Genomic DNA, 17955 nt, shown 5'->3' on the forward strand with positions numbered 1-17955 from the left:
AATTTTTTCCCACCTGTTTATTTTTCCTTAAACAAACATATTATCTGATATAACTAGTCCAAAGAAAATTTTCTCTTCCTCTGTGTGAATGAACTCCCCTCTTACCCTTTTGCTAATTCCTGGAGTTCTGATGTAGTTCAGGATCTTATATTACATCCATGTCACTTTTTGGAATCACTTCAGTGGTATAGTGACTTGAATTATTTTCAAGTATTTAATCAGCTTCTGTTTGTCAGTTTTCTCCTTTGACAGTGTAAATTTATTTTCCAAATACAAATGTATGATAATACAGACTGGCCTCCCTGTGCTGTTGAGGTTTGAAACAAAAAATAAGCTTTTGTCTTAAAGTCTTTTATAGCTGCAAAAAGTGGCAAAATTAAGAGTGCTTCATCAAGTCTGTACTGTAGCTCTCATGACAGTTATTAAATACTGTGGCTGTTTATTTTCTTTTCATCATTGAAAAATTAAGATGTTTTTCCATGGGAATGGACAGCTCCTAAAGGAATGGTTCTGAGTTTCCAAAATATAAGGAAGAAGTTTTCTAATAAATGAATTTAGACTTATTCTGTGATTTAAAAAAATAGTAGGTGCTGGATTCAGGTTTTAGATTTATAGCTGAGCTCTGATATTTACTAGTTTGAGCACTTTGGGAAAAATGATATGCCCTTTCTGTACCTCAGTTTCCTCAGTTATGGAATAAGGATGATAGTGGCTCTCAGTCATTAGATTATAGAATGCTTTAAATGAGATAGAGTGTGTGATGTGCTTAGTGAGTGCTCAATAAATATTAGTTATTATTAAGATTTACACACAAGATTATTATATAAAGTAGTGACCTTCCCAGAGGGTTGAAGAATGGCATCACTAGGAAAGATTTATAAGGTTCAGTTACCTTTTGTATACAGGTGATGAAATTGAGACTCAGAGGTGACAGGTTATTATAGCTAACTTAATTACCTAAAAAGGTAAATTGAAGAGGTTAAGCTTTTAATCTCACTGTTTTATCATACAGCGTTATTTAAAGTGGAAATTTGTGCTAGTATGACTTAACTTATGCCTAAGTTTTGAGTTTATCTGATTTGGGTACTTAAAATTTTTCATTTGATGAAATTTTCTTAATGGAAAATATACCATAGTTTGTGCATTTTGAGATGTAAGTGGTATGAGTAAATAAACAATAAATACTGTTGGAGTTTGTGGACATTATATATGATTTCTCTGTTCCTTACCTAAATTTGGATTTGATTTAGAGAAGATCCTAAAATCAGACAGAATGGGAAAATGATATTGATCTTCAAACAGATAAATAAATATATATTGAATGGGTGGCTTAGGATGAAAGCAAATGGGCTTGCCATTGCTATTCTTTTTCTCAGGATAGATTTTGGAGCAACTAGCCTAAAGGGAAAGTTCGCTCTACAGAGTGGAGTTTACGTTTACCTAGGATCACTACACCACTTCACAGTTACAGCTTTTTTAGCTCTACCTAGTTGAGCGAAGCAAGGATTACTAACTTGTCCATTTCTGTAGGGAGGAGTAAGAGGTAGAACAGGCAGTTTTCTTAAAAATCAAGAGGTTCCAAGTAAGTGTAGATGAGGAGAATGCAGGGATGAAACACTAGATGCAGGCCTGTTAAAGTTGGACTACCTGGCAAGAATGTTGGCAGTCACTGCAGTTGTGTAAGATTATCATTATCCTAAAGGCTCTAGCTTAAGAAATAACCTAATGAAATAAAAAACATATATGTAAACATGGAAAGGAAGAATCAAAGAATCAATAGTGGATGATGATGTCATTTTTTTTTCAAAGTTCAAGAGAACTAAATGAAAAATTATTGAAACTACTAAGTGAGAAGACCAAATATCAGATCTTTGCCTTCTGCCAGAGAATTCCAGGATAAAAATTTAAATATAAAAAGTAATTAATCATTAGATTTAGGTTGATGAGAGACAAATCCAGCAGCCCTGGTGACTAACCTCTTTTCCTCTCTTGGTTGCTTAGCAGAGAACTGGCTCAGAAGGTGTAAGTTAGTTCAACAGAAGAACAGTCACTGGGGTCCAGAGGCAACACCTTTCTAACAGGGCCATCCCCTGATGAGGAGGTTTCTACTGATACAGATCCCATAGATTTCCCTGACCCTTAGCCTTACAAATATGTGGGGTATTACTGATGCGAACTTCCTCTCTGCTGGAACATTGGCCGTGTGCACATGGATATGAGCAGTGGATGATGAGAGTTGAGGGCTGGGAATGTTGTGTGTTCTACTGCTTCTCTGCTTGTCAGTTTTCTCTTGATAACCCCCATGTTCTATCTGCACTGTAAAGTGTTGGTGGTGTTTGCCCATGACTGGCAACTAGGAAGCAAAGGGGGACACCCATGTTTCAAGGTGAACACAGGAAAACAATCAATAATCAAAGTATGAGTCGTACAAAAGTATGAATTGCACATCACATCAGAAAGGCAGAATGGGTAGATGTCAGTGACCTTGGATTGGATGTGTCCCACGAGGCCAGTGTGATACCAGGAGGAAAAATTTAACCCTGGGAGGATCAAAAAGAGAACAGGGAGGAGGAGAATTCTGAGCCATCAGAATATTTTTCTCAGAAAAAGTGTGTTTAAAGTAACTGAGTTTATTTTACACTGGCACAATTACATATTTTTCCACCAGTTGAAATGGGGACTCACGAGGTAAGTTCAGTTATACAGAAAAAAAACTTAAAGCTCCATTTTTCATGGCTGAGTTATGTAAAATTCATACCTCAATGAAAAGAGAAATTGTTATTTGTATCCTACTTGAGGTCATGTTAAGATAATTTACTCATATTTTAAAAAGTGGGAGTTAGATGATTTTCATTGAAGAGATACTTCTGTACAAATATATTCTCTTTTGATCAACATTTACTTTTCGACCAAATGCTTAATAAGTATGTCTGTGACTTTATTTTCCAAGGGTAAAAAGTGGCCTAATGGGAGAAGAAAAATACCAAAATGATTTTCCTAATGTGTTTCCATAATAATAATTTTTCCTTAAACATAAAAGAAGTTACACTAATACATCTAACTCTAGATACAGACTGGAAAACTGAAAAACTAGATTATATAGCCAAGAGGAAATAACATTATGAAATACTCCTACTGATTTACTACATTACCTTTTAAATAAAAGAAATAGAAACAAATGTTAGGAATGTTCTTTCAAGAATAGTTTTTGCTTGTGATATTTCATTCTGGCTCTAAACATAACCTACAAATGAAATGAGGACATTTATTTGTTTTTATAGAAAACCAAAAACAGTTTGTTTTGTCACCTACTTGATAACGCTTCATTATGCCAACTTTCTTTTTTTGTTTTTGAATCTTTTTCTTGAGAAATAATTTTAAACTATAGAAAAGACACAAGAATAATATAGACAGCATCTGTATACATTTTACCCAGATTCACCTATTGTTATCTATCATTTTTAAGGACACTTTTCAAAATTTTAATATATTGAGTACTTAAACTAAAGTTAGTCATGCTGCATTGTTTTGTGTGTTTCATGGGCAACATCCCTGCTTCCAGGGAAGGACAGCTCTAGCCAGTCCACACAAGTCCTCTTAGGGCAACAGGAGCCAAATTGCCTTTCTTTTGTAATTCTAGGAGGGGCCACTCCACCTGTTGAAAGAAAAGTCAGTGAAGCTCCCAACTATTCTACCTAATGAATAAATTAAAAAACAATAAATAAATAAATGTGTTAGCAAGTAAATAAGTCTTAACAATGGTATAAATTTTAAAAGTGAAAGTCCCATTTTCCAATCTCACTACTCCTTCTGCAACTAACAGTATCTGGTAAATCTTTCCAGAAAATTTCTATGGATGTACAAAGATGTATGGCCATCACTATAGAAATAGGTATATATTGGGTTGGCCAAAAAGTTAGTTTGGGTTTTTCCATAAGATGTTATGGAAAAACCCAAACTAATTTTTTGGCAAACCCAATAGTTATAGACATATATAGAATTATAAATACACTTGTAAGTGGAATTACAGATATAGATTTGGAAATCCTTTTCCATATATAGTCTAATGAGATTATACTGTATATACTCTTCTGTAGCTGGCTCTTTCCACATAGCAATATATGTGAATTAGCTTGTGATATTAGGTCATATAGATCTACCTCAATCTTTTTAAAAGCTGCATAATATTTCATTGTGTGTATATGCCATAATTTTTTAATCCATACTACAAATGATAGCATTTAATTTTTTTTCTTTTTACCTTTTGCTGTTACAGAACTAACAAATATCCTTATCTTAACTGAGTTTCTGTAAAATAAACTTGTAGCAGGGTATTTGTGCATTTAAATTGTGATAATAATTGTTAAATAATTTTGATAATGGTTATTTGTTATTTCTTGTGTTTGGAACACAATATGCATTCAAAAATATTTGTAGAAGGAAGGGAGGGAAGGAGGTAGAAAGGGAGGGAAAGAAGTAAAGAAGACTAGTCTCTTGGGGACAGTTTCCTTTACCTAAGTGAAGAAGAAGAGGGACCTTTCAGACAAGATTATGATTGCCTTTACTTACAAGTTTTCTACTATGCTTTATATCTTTGTATTTGCATACTTTTAAAATATTATGTAATTTTTATATCTTTCAGAGGCCAACTTGACTCTTACTTCCTCAGAAAGCATATAAGAAATAGAATGTTAAATATTTTTATTGTATGGTCCTGTCATACCCTAAACTTCTTCATCACACTTGCATTTTCCTTCAATGTCTGTCTCCTTAGATCAGAAGCAAGAAGCGCCATAAGGATCGAGACCATGTGTGTCTTGTTTGTCAGTGTATTCTCTACATGAGGATGTCTGGGTGTTCAGCATTTGTTAAAAGCAATAAAGGTGGCGGGGAGGAAAGAATTAGAGAGAGGGAGACAGAGATAGGGAGAAGTAGACACAGAGAGGGAAAAATAGAGAGAGAGAAAGAAAAGAAGGAAGGGAAAGAGTGATGGAGGGAGAGAGGAGAGGAGGGAGATGAGAAGGTTGATGATGCCAGGAGTTAGAGCTGTAAATATGGGAGAAATAGGTAAAAATGAATGGTAAGAAAGAAAAAAAAACTCACAGATATAAGAATCTCAGTATTTTCTGACTAGAATCAGGAAACACTGGGACATTTTTCAGCAAACCAGAGGAGTTGACCATAGCTTGGTTTCTGACTGCAGAGTGAAAGCTATGAGTGTTGGAAGGTCCAGAACGAGAAGGATTGTTTGGAGGACTTGTTTTTCCATAAAGTGGTGCAAAGAGAACTGGGAAAGGTAACACTGTAAAGGTGAAATATCTGCTTTCTATTCCTAACGCTGTGGGAATAGGAATATAATTATGATCATGAATCCATCATAGAGGGACCACTTGAAAATTGCACTGGACTCAAAGCTCATGTAACATAAGAGTATGAAGGTTATATGAGGTAGTTTTGCTTATTTTTATTTTAGATTAGAATGTAATGTAGTGGAGACATTTATAAAACATTTCCTAGCTAAAATTTCTTTTTGAATCTACTACATTATAATTATATAACTCTTTATCTATATTTCTATGTCTCTATATACATACAAAATATAATTATAATGCATAGAGACATTCACATTCACAAATGAACCATCTTAAATTTAATATCATTCATAAGTGTTGTTAAACCTAAAAAATTAGGAAGTAGATTATTCAATTTATAAGCTTCTTGCTTTTTCTGTTTCACTCTCCTTTTTTGGGCCATATGTCTGTTTTCACCAACAATGGAAAGTGGGTTCTTGAAAGGAAAGTAAATGAAATATTTAAATGATTAATAGCAGGTTGCACATTTTTTGTTCATTTTACTTATCAATATTCTCATATTATCAATATGCCTGATTGATGACTGATACCAACAATAACAGAAAGTGGGATTCAAATTATACTCTAATAGGACCATTTGTTAACCTATGGAACATGCCTCATTTGGATTTCCTCTCAATTCATTGGAGTTAAATCAACAGGAGGCTGATGCTGCTTATACCTTGAAGAAGCAACTGGCAGAAAGTAGTGATCGTGGAAAAGTTTCCTTTACAAGTTAGAAAAACATTTTGCCTTCATCCTACATATACTACACTCCAAGTTCTACTGCTACCGTTTTCCAGATTACTCACTGGCTTGATGAATGGCAGTTACAAGTAGTGCTTTTATTGCAATACACAGATGTTGTTTTCCACAATTTTCATGAAGTAAATGGAGGGCTTTCATATAGAAAAACTCATTTTGGATGTAATAAAAGAACCTAGATTTCTACTTTTTAAAGATCCATACAACTCCTACATTTTTATTCTTATTTTGTAAAGAAAGTTTATTTAAAGAACCTGTCTTTCTTGGCATTGATAGAAAGCAGGTGTTACCTAATGGGATGAAGCCAGGAGGTTTAATGAGGAATAATAGAGAGTTAGAATAATCATGCTGAGGGTCAGAAAAGGGTTAGAATTCTTATATACAACTGAGTAAAGCTAACAGTGTGTGTGTGTGTGTGTGTGCATCTGTGGGCATATATGCAGAAAGAGAGAGAGAAAGAAAGAGCGAGAGGTTGAGAGGGAGTGGATGATTAAAAGGAGGTGAAAATAAGGAAACGTTGTGTGAAAATATTTCATGATAAAATTTAATTCTACAAATGATTTGGGATTACCTACATTTAAGTTTATTTCAATTGTTTGAGGCTCACAAAGTGTGTGAGACTTTTAAATTAGGGCTTATAACTCAATATAAAGAAATCTAGGGATGAATTTCTTGGAAAAGTTTCTGAGGGCTTTTTGTATAACTCTACTATTTGCTATTTGAGCACCTTACTATATCCAGAAACTTAAGGTTGTTTTGGGGGGAAAAAAAGTTTACATGTTGTTAAATAACATGACTTTATAAATCAGTAGGACTCTTGCCTTGTCTATAATTATTTATACTAACAAAATTTTATAATGAAATCTGAATAATATTCATAGTTATCACTTTCTCCCCATATGTCCCCTTCCTCCACACATGCATGGCCCTCCCCATTATCAATATCCCTCAACAAAGTGGTTCATTTGTTACAATTGATGAACCTCATTGACACACTGTGATCACCCAAAGTCCATACTTTGCATTATAGTTAACTCTTGGTGGTGTGCGTTCTATGGGTTTCTAAAAATCCTCTGTTCTCTGCCTCTCCATCACTCCCCACTGGCCCCCAGCCTCTGGCAACTACTGATCTTTATATACTGTCTCCATAGTTTTGCCTCTTCCAGAATGTCATAGAGTTGGTATTATATAGTATGCAGCCTTTTCAGATTGGCTTTTTTCACTTAACATTATGCATTTAAGTTTCTTCCACATCTTTTCATGGCTTGATAGCTCATTTCTTTTTAGTACGGACTAATATCCCACAGGTCATTTATCCATTTACCTACCGGAGGATATCTCTGTGGCTTCCAAGTTTTAGTAGTTGTGAATAAAGCTGCTGCAAGCATCTGTGTGAAGGTTTTTCTGTGGATGTAAGCATTCAGTTCTTTGGGTAAATATCAAGGAGTGGTCTGATGATTTTTTAATGGTGCTTTGAATGTTTACAACTTCCCCTGTCTTTTGTTTATATGACATTGGTGAAATTTTTTATAATTTCTGTTTTATGTATAACAGTATGTTTTGGTAACTTTTCAGTGGTACCTAACCGCCTATATATTTGCCTGTTTGTATGCTACATTCTGTGACTTTTGGTGACCACATCTCTGTGCCCAATAGTGGATTTTTGTCTGGTAAAATAATGATTTTGTTTTAATAGTTCATAAATGACCCTCAAAATGATAAAGTGAAAAGAAGCCAAAAATTCTAAATGTCTTTGAACAAACCAAATGCATTTTAGTAGTTATTTCCTTCTTTGAATCATATCCAGCCAACATTTTACCCATGGGAAGTTTCTTGAAACTTTACAAAAGGCAGAATAATACTCATTAATATCTGTGGATTTTCAGGTAATTTGCATATTTATTTAATCTTTATATTTTATGAGATAGTTCTAATTTATTAATTGAAGAGATTTCAGTTACCCTTTGTAGTGCCTCTTTCTGATCACATTAACTTCTTTAATTTAATAGAAGCTCTAATAAAAATAAATAACATCAGCAAGATGCAGAGGGAAATGAGGGTCTGCTCTCTGTTCACAGAAGACATTACACTGGTTTCATGGGAATGAGTACCCCTGAATTCATCTGAACCCCCAGTCCACCCCAACTGGACATAGTGCCGAAGTAGTAAAAAGATGCACATTTAAGGAAAAGAGAGCAATTTTTTTTCCAGCTTTATTGAGATATAATTGACAAATAAAAATCATATCTATTTAAATGTAAAATATGATGATTTGAGCTACATATATATTATGAAATCATTAACACAATCAAGCTAATTACCATGTCCATCACCTCACATACATTTTTTGATGAGAGCACAAGATCTATTATCATAGCAAATTTCAAGTGTACTATACAGTATTGTCAACTATAGTCATCATGCTGTACATTAGATCCCCAGAATCTATTCATCTTATAACTATTTGTCTTATACTCTATGACTAATATCTCCCCATTCCTCTCTCACTCCCCCACTCCACAGCCCCTAGCAACCACGATTCTACTCTTTGCTTCTCTGAGTCTGGCTATTTTAATTAGGATTTCACATATAACTGAGATCATACAGTACTTGTTTTTCTGTGTCTGGTTCATTTCTTTTAGTGTAATGTTCCCAGGGTTCATCCTTATTTTTGCACATGGCAGAATTTCCTTCTATTTTATGGCTTAATAATATTTCATAATTATAATTTTATGGCTGAATAATATATATATTTATATATACTGCATTCCCATCAGCAGCATAGAAGAGTTCCCTTTTCTCCATATCCTCTTCAACACTTATCTCTTAACTTTTTGATAATAGCCATATGAACAGGGGTGAGGTGATCTCTTTTGTGGTTTTGATTTGCATTTCCTGATGGTTAGTGATGTTCAGCACCTTTTCATATACCTGTTTGCCATTTGTATGTTTGCTTTAAAAAGTGTCTCTTCAGATTGTTTGCACATTTTTTTAACAGGATTATTTGTTTTTTTGCTGTTGAGTTGCGTGAGCTCCTCATATAATTTGTGTATGAACTTCTTATCAGATATATGGTTTGCAATTATTGTTCTCCCCAAAGAGTAAATTCTAACAAAATGGTATGCTAATTTGATATCTAAAGAGAAATAGCCACTTCTTGTTTTTGTCTCCCATTCTATCCCATGTCTTTCCTGTGACACTCATTACATACTCCCTTATATTATAGTAATTTGCTCTTACATCTTCTCTCCACATTTAAAATTTTTCTTAAACTCACTGTTGCTAAGCCCAGTGCCTTAATGATAATAGTATGTTGGTTTAATTAATCAATATGATTTAAAGACCTTTTATCAGAATGGACTTAAAGCTAAAAAGTCCTTTGGGACCTTATTCTCAATACTATACAATCTAAAAAAGTGACATAAGATCCTTTCTAAGTGTAAACCCATGGTTTGTGTTCAGTGATAATTATAAAGACTTTTTATACCCAGGTCCCTGTCTTAAATCTTGTGATTAGCCCAGAAACTTGCTGGCAGGAGGGTTTCATCAGTAATGGTTCAATTGCTCTGGGTGGCCTATAAGCATTATGTCATTATCAGCTGCAGGATGAGCTGGTCACACTGTTTGTAGGTTCACTAAGTTGTTCTATCAGCTCTCCAGAAGTAAATGCAAATAAACGGGTTCCAAACCCCTTCAGAGCACACTGTAAATCTTTGTAACTTCATGGCCAAATGGTAAACCGCAGGACCACATGACTCAATTCCCTTGAGACAGTCGTGTTATTCCTGTCAGACTTTTCTTCCCTCATTCATCAGCTGGAGGCTTTCATCTCCTTTTAAAGTCATGGCCTTTCAAGTAGGGGTGAAATTACACCTGTCAGTAATAAATGTGCCCAGTACTCTCTATCATTGTCATTTCACAAAATATATTAAAAGGAAACATAGCTTATTCCAATTCAGTTAGCAACACTTTTTTCTTTTCTCCACAGTACTTTTCAATACCTTCCAGTTATGTAATTGTTGAGAGAATTTAAAACATTCTCACGTAAGATGGTTTAAAAAAATTCCCCTAAATCGGGGAACCTTGAGGAAATTAGCTTCCATGTGAGCTATACGTTATATTCAGTAACTGCATTAAGCTTATTTGACAGAAAGATTTAACTGTATACATAATCTACAACGGCAATCTAAATGTGTCCCTTAGCACACTTGTTCTGTTTATTTTTTCTACCTTACCCTCTGATAACTTTGTGTTTGCCTGTAATACCATACAGCAGGTGCACCTGGACAGCCACCATTTTATTTACATAGAGAACAAAGTTAATGTTTTATCAAATGCAGGTCACACCTGGGTTGAGACTTTAGTAGGAAGCAGGGTTCAAGTCAAAACTGCAACTTGCTTTCAGCCTGATATTTGAACTCCATTGAGCAAACTCTCTTGAGTTCTCTTGAAAGTTCTGAGGACTTGGTCTCTTAACTCCTCATTTACTGAAGGATGAAAGGGAGGCCGGGAGACTGAATACATTACTTGTAGTGCTACCACTCTCTATGGTAGGTCTGGATCTAAGCAATGAGAAAAACTGAACTGTGTCATTATTGTCCATACCATGAACTCCATACACTGTCCCAGGTAGAGAATTCTTGAAATACAAATCTATTTGGTCTGATGTACCTGAGGGTGAGAGAAAAGTTTGGGTCAATTTCCTAAAACTCAACTAGGTAAATGAATGAGTATTGTGTGAACTTCACAAATCACTGATAATGGTCATACTGTAAAGAGTTTTTGTTGTAGTTGTTGTTATCCCTCAAGGAGAAAGTATGTGCCAGTTGTTCTTAGGTTAGTGATACTGTGGAGAAGACATGAATACCATTATCCACCACAATTATTAGCAAAAAAATTGAATTTTATTTTTTTCAGAACACCAAAGAAATATATAATTCTTCTGTCTCTGTACGTTGTTACTTACCCTGTGTTGTCCATTTTCTTATTTCCCCTAAGGAGAAAAAAAAACACAGTAAACTAAAAAAACAGAGCCTAAAACTTAGTGAAAAGGGTGGGTTGACTCAGCGTGTTACTAAACTAAAAAAAATTATGTCAAAAGCACAATGCAAATTTAATTTGTCTGGAAATGATTACATCAGAGTCTGATGAGAAAACGTCTGAAGTATCTATTTGAAGCTTTATCAACTAATATCCTCTTTATAGAAACAACCTCAACCACATATAAGGCTAAAAATGAATTACTATTTTTTAATGTGATTTTTTTTGATTCTTCTTTAAATTTTTAATCTCTATTGGAGTACAGCTGATTTACAATATTGTGTTAATTTCAGGTGTACAGCAAAATGATTCAGTTATACATATACATGTATCTATTCTCTTTCAGATTATTTTCCCATATAGGTTATTACAGAATATTGAGTAGAGTTCCTTGTGCTATTCAGTAGGCCCTTGTTGATTATCTATTTTATATAAGTAGCATATACATGTTAATCCCAAACTCCTAATTTATCCCTCCCTCCGATGTTTCCCCTTCAGTAACCATAAGTTTGTTTTCTAAGTCTGTGAGTCTATTTCTGTTTTGTAAATAAGTTCATTTGTATAATTTTTCTAGATTCCACATATAAGTGATAGCATATGATATTTGTCTTTTTCTTTCTGACTTGCTTCAGTTAGTATGGTAATCTCTAGGTCCATACATGTTGCTGCAAATGGCATTATTTCATTCTTTTTTATGGCTGAGTAATACTCCATTGTATATATGTACTGCATCTTTTTTATCCACTCATCTGTCAATTGCTTCTGTTTATCCGTAGGTTGCTTCCATGTGTTGGCTATTGTAAATAGTGCTGCAATGAACACTGTGGTGCATGTATCTTTTTGAATTATGGTTTTCTCCGGATATATGCCCAGGAGTGGGATTTCTGGATCATATGGTAGCTCTATTTTTATTTTTTTAAGGAACCTATATACTGTTCTTGATAGTGGCTGTACCAATTTACATTCCCACCAATAGTGTAGGAGGGTTCCCTTTTCTCCACATGCTCTCCAGCATTTATTGTTTGTAGACTTTTTGATGATGGCCATTCTGACCCATGTGAGGTGATACCTCATAGTAGTTTTGATTTGCATTTCTCTAATAATTTGCAATGTTGAACATCTTTTCATGTGCTTTTTGGCCATTTGTAAGTCTTCTTTGGAGAAATGTCTATTTAGATTTCTGCTCACTTTTTTTAATTGTGTTGTTTCTTGTTTTGATATAGAGCTGCACGAACTGTTTTTATATTTTGGAGGTTAATCCCTTGTTGGGTGCTTCATTTGCAAATATTTTCTCCCATTCTGTAGGTTGTCTTTTCATTTTGTTTATGGTTTCCTTTGCTGTGCAAAAGCTTTTAAGTTTAATTAGTCCCATTTGTTTATTTTTGATTTTATTTTCACTACTCTAGGAGGTGGATCCCAAAAGGCATTGCTGCGATTTATGTCAAAGAATGTTCTGCCTATGTTTTCCTCTAAGAGTTTTATAGTATCCGGTCTTACGTTTAGATCTTTAATCCATTTTGAGTTTATTTTTGTGTATGGTATTAAAGAATGTTCTAATTTCATTATTTTACATGTGCAGTCCAGTTTTTCCAGCACCACTAATGAAGAGACTGTCTTTTCTCCATTGTATATTCTTGCCTCCTTTGTAGATTAGTTGACCATAAGTATGTGGGTTTACTTCTGGGATTTCTATCCTGTTCCATTGATCTATAAATCTGTCTTTGTGCCAGGACCATACTGTTTTGATTAGTGTAGTTTTATAGTATAGTCTGAAGTCAGGGAGCCTGATTTCTCCAGCTTCATTTTTCTTTCTCATGGTTGTTGTGGCTCTTTGGGGTCTTTTGTGTTTCCACACAAATTTTAAGATTTTTTTGTTCTAGATCTACAAAATAAAACCATTGGTAATTTGATAGGGATTGCATTGAATCTGTAGATTGCTTTGGGTAGTATAGTCATTTTCACAATATTGATTCTTCAAATCCAGGGACATGGTATATCTCTCCATCCGTTTGTGTCATCTTTGATTTCTTTCATCAGTATCTTATAGTTTTCTGAGTACAGGGCTTTTGTCTCCTAATGTAGGTTTATTCCTAGGTATCTTATTCTTTTTGGTGCTATGGTAAATGTGATTGTTTCCTTAATTTATTTTTATTGTCTTTCATTGTTAGTGTATAGAAATGCAACAGATTTCCATGTATTAATTTTGTGTCCTGCAATATTACTGAATTCATTGATGAGCTCTAGTAGTTTTCTGGTAGCATATGTAGGATTTTCTGTATACAGTATCATGTCATCTGCCAACAGTGACAGTTTTACTTCTTCTTTTCCAATTGGATTCCTTTTATTTCTTTTTCTTTTCTGATTGCCATGGCTAGGACTTCCAAAAAAATGTATTGCGTTTTGTGAATCTCTTTATCTATATAAGTGATTTGTGAAAATTGAGTTATTCCTAGTTCTTTACCCAGATAATCCTTATACTAAATAATTTTCTGTGGTTTAAAGTGTTCTAATACTATTTCCACTTAAATAGCTTTTGAACATTCCTCTCAATTAGGTGCAAAATGCCTCTGAACACCCCAAACCCTAATATTGTGGCCTTGGGCTATCACTCCAAGTCTTCTTCCATTTAACGCATGGTTCTTAAGAAGCTTGTTTTTCTGTTTTATTCACCTTTAGAAGATAAGAAGCACCAAAACAAAGCAATTAAGTACCATAGTGAGAAAGTAAAAAGTAACAGGAAGGAGAGAAAGGAAAATAACAATGACGTGCTAGACATTTTATTAGTCTCTTTTACATTTAATGCTCACAACCTTACATGAGGTACATTACTTATTTCACAAATAAGTACATGAGGTACATTACTATCTCACGAATAAGTAGGCTAAGGCATAAGGCATCCAATTTTCCTCAAGGATAATAAGCAACAGAATTGGGATATTAACTCAGGATATTTTACCTTCAACCAGTGGGGAAAAGTCAGAAGGCTGACATGTCACCTATACAGTGAGTTTAAATGTTGTCTAGTGTGTTTGTCAGAGCAAGAAGTAGAGAATTCATTTTAGGGAGATTCATAGAAATGGTTAAAATATACAGAGCTTTGAAGTCATTGGTATAATGTCTTTTGTGGAACCTCTCATTTTCTAAAGATAATTAGTACATTATTTTACATATTTTTATTGTCATTGCCTGAATCATTTAACTCTGAAACTGATGTGACCCCTCGGGTGTCTCAAATAAATTTAAATAACTCAGTTCCTTAAACTCAATTCATTATAATCCCAAATTACATTATTTCCTTCACTCTTTCCCCAAAACTTGGTCACATACATAATGCCAATCAGGATAAACAGAAGCACTTGTCTCCTGCCCCATTTCAGCTGGCTTTTATGTTTTACTGATATGCACCCCTACCATGTAGCAGTATTTTACAAAATGCAATCCACAGGTCACCTCCATGAGAATCACCTATGTTCCTCTTTGTAGAAAGCTGAATTAGGTCATCAGGGACTGGGGCTTAGGCACTTAAATCTGAGAACCGCTGTCTTTCAGTTCAACATCATTTCCCTTTGCACATACGATGGTGGTGTTTTGCACTGACTGCATTTTACAATCCGTCTACACCTACAAAGTTAATGCTTGCCCAAAACCCTGTTAACTGAGACAGAAGTGATGGGGAAAACAAATGTCTGTCTTTGGTTTATAACTCTGAACACTGTTGGCCATGCTCTTCCTATTCCTTTGCCAAAAAAAGCAGGCTGGAACATATTTGATTCATTCTCTCCAATTATTTTAAGTTATTACTGTTGTTTCCCAATTAGTATGGAATTAGGTTTTGTTAATTGATGCTATTATTCATGAGCCCGTCTTATTTGTTAAGTACATTTGTAATCTGTATTCCATTTTTTCTCTCCGTATATATAACAAATCATCCATTTACAAGTCAGGTTTACCCCAACAGATTGTTAATGTAAGGTTACACTGAAATTATGGTATTTTTCCTATCTTAATGAGAAGAGTTTTGATTAAAATTAACTGCTATCTTAGAATATTTCGTCTCAAGGGGTGATTCAAAACACATAGGGTGTTCCTGACAGAAAGTGTCCTAGGAAGTGCATTTGTATGACTAATAGTGACCAGGTCCCTGTAGCTCTATATTTAATACAGATGACAGAGGTACATGGCAGTGGGGAGGCATCTTCTCTAAATTAAAGGCACTTCTGAAAAAGGAGATCTTGTTGTAGCAGATATCACAGATACTCTAATTAGAGAAGATGGCTCTGATTTGATGTGGGTGATGGGGAAGAACTGGGGCCAGGTGTTCTGCTGGAAAAGCATGTGTCACTGTGTCCTTGGAAGCCTAGCTGCACTCCTGAAAGGTTAGGAGGCAAAGTTCATGTGGTTTGTTTGACAGAGAAGTTAGGTAATATGGGACAATGCTTTTTTTTTTTTTTTTTTTTTGTAAGAATAAATGCTGTCAATTTCTGGCAATGTGGCTCTTTTTAAATGTGGTTGCAAGTCAAATTTAAATGTTAGGGGCAAATTAGGGGTTTGGGATTAAGAGATACAAACTACTATCTATAAAATAAGTGAGCAACAAGGATATATTGCATAGCACAGGGAATTATGGCCATTATCTTGTAATAAGTTTTAATGGAACATAGTCTGTAAAAATACTGAATCACTATGCTGTACACCTGAAACTAATGTAATATTGTAACTCAACTATACTTCAGTAATGTGTTATCTTATTGCATTGAATGTCAGTTACCTGGATTTCAGCATTAATAGATCTTTACTTCAAAACTAAATAATAAAATTTCTACTTATCCCTGCCTATAAAAAAGTAGATGAGTTAGTCCCATTTACCACAAGTTTTGAAAAAGCATTGCATACACATGCTATTAAAATGTTGTTTGACGTTGACATGTTTTGAAATGTTTTCTGATCAGAAGAGGAAAACATGATTTTAATGTCAACAAGAAGAAGACACCTTTGCTTGCACTTGTACCAAAACTTTATGAACTATTTTTAACTATAGACTCAAGTTTCCCATTTCTTTATGGATATATTTAAATGTTTATCAACTGATTATATTTCAAATACCATATTCTATTATGGATTTCCTCAATGGTAAAGAGTATTAAAAGTTCATTTGTATTTTAATAGTATACTTTACTTGAAAATCTCTGTATTTTTATTTCATTAACTCTTTCCTTCTCTCTGTGTAGTCAATTTTTGGCTAATACTGAGAACTGAAATTGCTAATATTTACTAAGATGAACAAATTAGTGTATTAAGTTTTAGAAATCCTGATTTGAGCTTAGGGAACTGTAAACAGAGTGCAGAATTTAGAAATCATTGGCTATTTACTGGTCAAACATTGTTCATTGGCTAGGTAAATAATGATATGGAAGCAAACTTGTACAAGTGCAAAGTAAATAACAATGTGTTTACTTTTTTCTAATATCTCCATCTATTTATAACAAAGTATTATGGGTTATTGGAAGTCAAACTTTTTTACAAAGTAAATCTTTAGGAATACTTTAATGCCTAACTGCAATGTGTCTACTTTAGAATAGAAAACTGACACCACTGATTCACCCTAGGTGGGCATGCATCTTGGTATTTTCAAAAATGTTAGCTTAGAATTAATTTCTGTCCCCCCTGTTTCACTCAGCAACTTTTACAAGACCTGAAAGGCATTATTGAAAAAACCACATTATTGCTTGTGCACATGGAGTAGAGTAGGTTTAGTTGGGTGGGTATCTGGGCCCTCACTATCTCCTTCAAAGTAGAGCAGTCTGGGGGTTACTCTCAACGCCATTCCTTCAGCTGCTTGGGAGCTGGTAATTAGCCTTAATTATCCACTGCTTAGTTACTAACCCTCTCCAGGAAAGGGGAGCTATTTCCTCTGATTGGTTAATACAAACTCTGATGTCTAAGAGTTAACCTCACGTAAAATTATAACAAGTATCACAGTATTGTGTTGTATTATGTTGTATCATATTCTATTTTCATGTAAGTTTTGTTTGTGTGTCTTCCCAGGTAAACTGTAAACTATTCATTTTGGGTGTCAAGACTGGAACCAGGCCAAAGTAGCTCTTTTTTGTGAGTCCTACACTTATGGCTGCCCCCAAACATATAAAATTACAATGAAGGGTTAAGAATCTGTTCTAACCTATAAGCATCTTATGGTTATATTAAGGAAGGTCAAACCTGGAAAGAATAAGCTTTTACTCTTTCAGGTTTTTGAAGAAAAAATAAGAGGTCGAGCAAGGTTTACTCTTGGAATTAAGTGGTAGGAGGTATTGTATGAAGTCAAGTTATATTTAAAGAAAAAAGTATTATCTGCAACATGTAAGATTTTTATCTCATGAGCATGTAAGTAAAGAGAGTAAACAGCTTTTCTTAAACAGACACAGGACTGAAGGACAACCAAGCAAATACATAATTTGATAATAATTAAATATTAAGTCTTTCAAGTTTGTGATCAAGTATTCTTATATTCAAAATTGTATCATGGATACAAAAAAGTTAAGGACCTCTACTGTGTTAGAAAAGAATTAGAGGTATATAAAAGTAATTTAGAGGTGAAATCATATTAGGTAAATATAGATGAAGTCTTAGAAGATAAAATGGAAGCACAAACTAAAATCATATAAAAATAGTTGAGGTAGCAGGAAGGGAGTTCTTTCTGAAGGGTCTTGCAGCCAGATCAGTCACATGAACTCTGATTATTTCCATGATTTTTATTACTAATAAACTAAAAAAATATATATCAATTTTTCCCAATTCAATT

At 34.1% G+C, this 17955-nt stretch overlaps 1 protein-coding gene across 2 annotated transcripts in view; it reads left to right on the top strand.

The window, feature by feature from the left end:
* The window catches only part of CFAP299 (cilia and flagella associated protein 299), a gene marked incomplete at its 5' end in the record, with an annotated part of 640072 nt that overhangs the window by 271971 nt on the left and 350146 nt on the right, over positions 1–17955 (top strand). Inside the window, one exon of one of the 2 annotated variants that reach the window (XM_081232737.1) lies at positions 6002–6052. The exons of the other annotated variant lie outside the window; for it this stretch is intronic. Coding sequence (XP_081088863.1) covers positions 6002–6052 — 51 coding nt within the window. The remainder of the gene's footprint in view (positions 1–6001; positions 6053–17955) is intronic. 2 annotated transcript variants of the gene reach the window in all.

The sequence above is a fragment of the Mesoplodon bidens genome (genome assembly GCF_964165515.1).
Source record: "Mesoplodon bidens genome assembly, chromosome: 1".
NCBI lineage: Eukaryota > Metazoa > Chordata > Mammalia > Artiodactyla > Ziphiidae > Mesoplodon > Mesoplodon bidens.